Consider the following 5,988-nt stretch of genomic DNA (forward strand, 5'->3'; position numbering starts at 1 on the left):
CTTTCTTCTTCACTGCTATGCTTAACAAATACAGAATGTCCATCAACCTTTCAAGTGAGAAATGAACACCAATGGCCGAACTGTATAAATAAATAATAATACTTTTATTTAAAGAATCACTAAGCTGCACATCTATAGTAGAAAAAATATACCAAGTTGTTTCTGCTGATCAAAATCACACCTCTGTTCGAAGATACAGCACTAAAGATAGAATGTGTGTGAAACTGTGAATATTTTCGTCCCAGACTCGTGTAAATATTGCTTACCACTCTTGTAATATTACACAGTTCATTGATGAAACATGGAAAGGAGAATTGCGCAAAAAGGCAAAAAGTACATGGGAGAGCAATCTGTAACAAAACTACAAGGCACGCAACGTTACACAATCTGTTTTCCTGCGCAAATAAACCCATATGCAGCACCTAAACTAATTTCCTTTTACCAGCCAAGAAGGATGCTATTGCTACCAAGTACAAATAGAAGCTTCCGCTAGATCATTAGAAAACCACAATCAAATTTTAATAATAAAACTTCACCTAAAAATTATAAGTATTGTAGTTAGTATAAATTTTGAATAAGTCTTTAATATAATCTATTCTTAATATATAAAAGTAGATACATAAGTTTACCCACATTACTTTGAAGCTATTTCTCTTCTTCTACTAGCGCCATGTCAGCAAATAATCGTCCTTCTGGCACATTCCGTCCATCTGGCGCTACCGGAAAGCTGAGTTGGCCTCCTTCGTGACACGTTGGCAAAGAAATAGCTAGCTGGCGTGGCAAGAAACTTTTCTGATTCAATTTGGTCCCTCAATTCAAGTTAAAAATCCTATTCCCCAATTTTGAAGAACCATCTCCACAGTGCTCACACTCTTCTCTTCTCTTCGGTTCTCTTCTCTTGTCTTCTCCATCTTCAAAGCCAGACGGTTATGGCCAGCGCGAGCAAGCGCGAGCAACACAGCTGGAAGCTCGAACAACCCACGATGGACAAATAGCTGCCTCTCGAAATAACCAAGTAGCAAGCATCTCTTTCTTGACTAATCGCTCAGCATAATCTGAAACTTTATTTTGTCTCTGTGAGAGATCAGGATCATTTGATTGAAAGCATTATTGCCATATATATTAACCATGCCTTTATTGTGTGTGAGAGATTTGTCAGGTACATGTCATCTACATCTTGTTTCATAGCAGCTGTTCCACGGAACAAATCAAATTGTGTTCCAGGAGGTAGTAACCCTGAAAGATCCCAAAGGAAAACACCGCATCAATGAGTTGAAGAAAAGTAGAATAGTTGATGTCCTGCACTGAATTGAAACAAAAACAAAATTGCAAATAGTGAATCGGATACAAATGCACACTTTAAAGTGACATCAACATATTACTGGGTGATTACCTTGATGCTGCTGCCACTTCAAAGCCTGATCAATTAGAGCCATTGAGACGAAGGGACTACAGTAACTTCAGCAGCAAGAGCTGAAAATGCAAATACAAGTTAGTTCCAGTTTTCAAGCAATATAAAATGACACAATGTACTTATATAATCATAAATGGGAAAAATAAACCCACAATATTAAGGACCACCTTGGTGGTTATAAACTTGAGCCACTGAATTATATTAGAATTAAACAATCCTGATTTCAGTCATGTTTTAGTCTAAAATCTCAATGCCTTCTACATTTTTTACAGAATTAATAAACTAAATTTGAGACTCGAGTTTGAGTTAAGAACTTGAACAGTTGAACGTTCACTGAATGCTACCATGCCCATAATCTTACAACACACTTATAGCAAGAATATTGAATTTTATTTAATTAATGATTATTATAGTGTATAGCATAATTAGAATGCTAGTATTCTACTACGGTATTATATAGCTATGGAAAAGGTAGGAGTATAAGCAATGTTTGTAAACACAATACCACAAGAAAATTATCTCTGGGGCACATATTTAGGTGTAAACATATTATACAACAAACGGTATTTTATCTCTTCTATTATCTTTTGCAAAGTTTCTCAATCCTCACAGGAACCCATTATCAAAATGCTAGAAAAAACACAATTAATTTAACAAGAAAAAATGAAAAGGGAAGCTTGACAGCCCATCACCAAAAGAGAAAAAGGAAAGCAATCCACCAGTTCAAATGATAGAACAAGACATTCAGTTGATGATGAGGAATGGAAGATGAAGATGGCTTGGAAATTTGGTAAATTAAAAGCTGAAATTAGGGTTCTAAAAATGGGAGAATTTTAATGTTTGTGTTTATGCTGCTGATTGTAATTGGTGTTCTTGTATTAAAGCTGTATAGACAGCAGGATCAACTGTATCTAGCAAAAAACAAATGACATGCATGTTATATGCATTCCTTGTTCATGTAGTTATTCCTATCCTTTTGTTTGAAAGAAATGGAAATTAAGGTGTTTGATTATATGCATACTTCTGTTCCTGGACTTCTTTTCAATGAAATAAAAATGGACAGCACTTGAACTAGTCTTAAGTTTGTAACAGAGGATAATATATAAACAAAAGGCTGAGAAAACTCAATTGAATAAAATCATAATTCATAATTCATATTCATATTGGTAATGTTCGATTCAAAAAAGGCATTATAAAGCCAAAACACCAGCAAAATAGATACAAAAAAACAGCCTGCTTTCCCTAAAATTTCCAACACTGGGACAATGTTTTAGGCATTGTAAACAACATCAGCAAAATAGATACAAAAAGACAGCCTGCTTTCCCTAAACATAATCATCCTAATCTTCATTTTTTGTGTCTAGGTGCCTTGAATCCAGGATTCGGCACAAACTTCATGAAATTTGCAAGCCTTGTAGCAGTTCCCTGTGTTGCACCTTGCATAGGGTTAGGTGGGGGATTCCTTGATGTATGACTACTTCCTGGTGGGATAACAGCAGGTGGGGTGGTTACTGGTGAATTGCTACTTCCTGAAGCTGGTTTTTCACAACCCTTGGCTAACTTTCTTTTTAGAGGGAGCTTTGGCGGCCTAACAATTGAGGGTAGAACCTATCAGCCAAAAAAAATGTAACATAGTTAGTAAACTAGGTAAGGATGTGAGTATGATAAATTTAAAATCATATAAGCTCGTGAACATGTTGAGAGTCATCAGTTGCTTCCAAGGGTGGTTGACTTTGGTCAAGATTGATTTTGGTTGGGGCTTCTGGGACAAGGGCAGCAGAGTTGGCCTGACCTTCACCACCATTAGCAGCAGTGGGTTGTGCAGCGGCAGCCTCTGCAGCAGCAGCTTCTGCAGCTGCAGCAGCCTCTTCGGCAGTAGCCCTCTTTGGACAGTTCCTTCTGGTGTGTGCTGCTTCGCCACAACAACGACATCGACCTTTTTTATATATTATTTTCATCTTCGTCTTCAACTTCTTACTCCCACTTGGCTCCTCATCTGCATCTTTTTTTCTTTTTTTCTTAAGTGGTCCAGGCTTGTTTCTAAATTTTGGTGCTTGTGGTCTGTTATATGGTGACTTTTCCCATAGTGTTTGACCTGGAATTGGATTGATATGGAAGGCATATGTGTTATTATATGCTTCCATGGTCAACCACTGATGACAGTAGTCCTCCGGTCTCTTACCAGCCCTTGCCAGTGCAGCACACGCATGCAAACATGGCATCCCTAAACAGCATTCACACAACAACAAAGACAACAACAGTAAGCCTACAACAAAGGTTGATAATGATAATAAGACTAAGACAATGAATTTAAAAAATATTACCACTCAATTGCCAGAAGCCACATATGCAGAGCTTCTTTCCCAAGTCCACAACCATGTTGGTCAGCCAGCCATGTACTTCGAACTTCTCATAATCTGCGTCACCAAACCACATCGGGACCCAATTTTTTGATTCCTTCCGTATCTTTTCTAACCTGCTGCGCTGTATAGGAGGTAGAACTCCAGTGTTCGAATTCAGCTTCACCTTGTTCCTAGCTATCGACCTCATTGCATACATTCTGACTTCTTCCAAGAGTGTGATAATAGGCTTAGCTCTAGCATCTTTGATCCTGGAGTTGAAGACTTCACAGGCATTGTTGCAGATGTTATCTATTTTAGGTGCATTACTGAAGAATGCCCGGCTCCAAGAGTCTCTAGGCCACTTGTTCAAATACTCCTAGACTTCCTTATTAACCCTTTCAATCTTTTTGATGATATCAAGGAAGCCATCTTGGCTAGTACACCTTGCACAATTCCAGAGTAGCCCTCTAAGCTGGAGATCCTTTCATTGCTTGTTGAAGTTCTTCCACAGATGCCAAACACAGAATCTGTGATGGACATATGGAAAAACCTCCTTAACTGCATTTATAAGGCCCTGTTTCAGATACCAAAGAAGGGGTCAGATAGTTGTTATCGGGCAGCAAATCTGTCCCTACAGTTATATAAGTGACATCAAAATAGTCCATAGACTTGTTCAAGTGACATCAAACTAGTCCCTACACTTATGTAAGTGACATCAAACTAGTCCCTACACAGCACTATTACAGAACATTATGCAGAACAGGATAAATGAGTAACAACAGATTGACAGAATATTATGCAGCATATAATCAGTCCAGGGTTAATTCTGCATATATAGACAGCAGCCCAGTGTATTAACATCATATAGATAACTACAATAGATAGGTTGACACTAAATAACTTAGAATTCTTAAGTCACAACCACTTTATAAATAAGTCACAATAGATTAATTCAGCAACTATAGACAGCAGCCATGTGTATAATCATCATGTTGAAACACACCCAATAGGTAACTAATAAGTAACAACCAGTGATAATAGATTAATTCAACATATATAATCAGCAGCCCAGTGTATAAACATCATTTTAAGTGACAACCTATAAATATTGCATACCTTCTGCATATTTGAGATAAAACAGAGCTTGTTCTTCTTATAATCCCCCAGGTCTTGATGAAGTAATTCCAAGAACCATCTCTAGTTTTCAGTGTTCTCAACAGGGACAATTGCATAGGCAATAACATATATATGATTGTTTGCATCTTGGCCAATTGCAGACAATATCTGACCACCATGCCGGGTCTTCAGAAAAGCCCCATCCAAGCCTATGAGGGGTCTGCAACCAGCTAGAAATCCTTTTTTACATCCCTCCAAACAGACATACATCTTCTCGAAAACTGGATCATCATCAGGGTTAGGCTGAGGTATAACCCCAACTGTGACAGTGGATCCTGGATTGCTCTTCAACAGTGTCAGCCCATAATCTCTCACCATGCCATATTGGGCAGTTGCATCACCGTACACAACAGATCTAGCATCTCCTAAGGCCCTGGTCAGTGAAGACTTGTTTAGTTCCAGATCACATTTAGTCTTAAAATATTGTGCAGCCTCGGAGTGTCTCAGATTCGGGTATTTTCTTAGTTTCTTCACCAATTTGCAGGCTAGCCACTTCCTATTAGCTAGTCTGTTTTTGGTCTCTCTTGCACAGGTGTGGTCATCCATGAATGTCTTGATCTGCCAGCAATTGTTCTCAGTATTGTTAGAGGCATACACAAGCCAGCCACAGCTCGCATCCTTACACACAGCTCTCATCCTCACGTTATCGTTCTTCTTAAACCAAATCCTTCTACCCTCTTGTATGTAATACTCACGCACAGCCTCTTTGAACTCCATTTTTGTAGTGAAAGTCATTCCAACCTCTAGCCTAAGCTCTCCAAACCTCCCTTCTTCTCTAAATGCAGAGAATACGTCATCTGAATCAACTTCCTCTAACTCATCCTCAGAGTTTGGAGGAGTCTTTATTTCTTACGAATGCCATGAGTCTCCATCATCAGAATCATTATAAGGATCATCTTGCACATCATGATAAGGAGCAACTGATGATCCAAACTTAGGAATCGGTCCAAAAATGATTTCATCATTCTCAGAATCTGAGTCTACACAAACAGGACCATTTTCTTCAACCATAACAGACTTCTTTCCTTTTGTAAGTTTCTTCCCTGGCCTACTTCT

The 5,988-nt window shown here is 38.4% G+C and overlaps 1 protein-coding gene across 1 annotated transcript; it reads right to left on the bottom strand.

The window, feature by feature from the left end:
* Window positions 1-4,953: 4,953 nt before the first annotated feature.
* Window positions 4,954-5,649, bottom strand: LOC110271643 (uncharacterized). The gene has a single exon (XM_021122668.1). The coding sequence runs from the start codon at window positions 5,647-5,649 to the stop codon at window positions 4,954-4,956; it is 696 nt and encodes a 231-aa protein (XP_020978327.1).
* Window positions 5,650-5,988: the final 339 nt, after the last annotated feature.

This window comes from Arachis ipaensis, chromosome B4, assembly GCF_059453495.1.
Source record: "Arachis ipaensis isolate K30076 ecotype BB chromosome B4, ASM5945349v1, whole genome shotgun sequence".
Taxonomy (NCBI): Eukaryota; Viridiplantae; Streptophyta; class Magnoliopsida; order Fabales; family Fabaceae; genus Arachis; species Arachis ipaensis.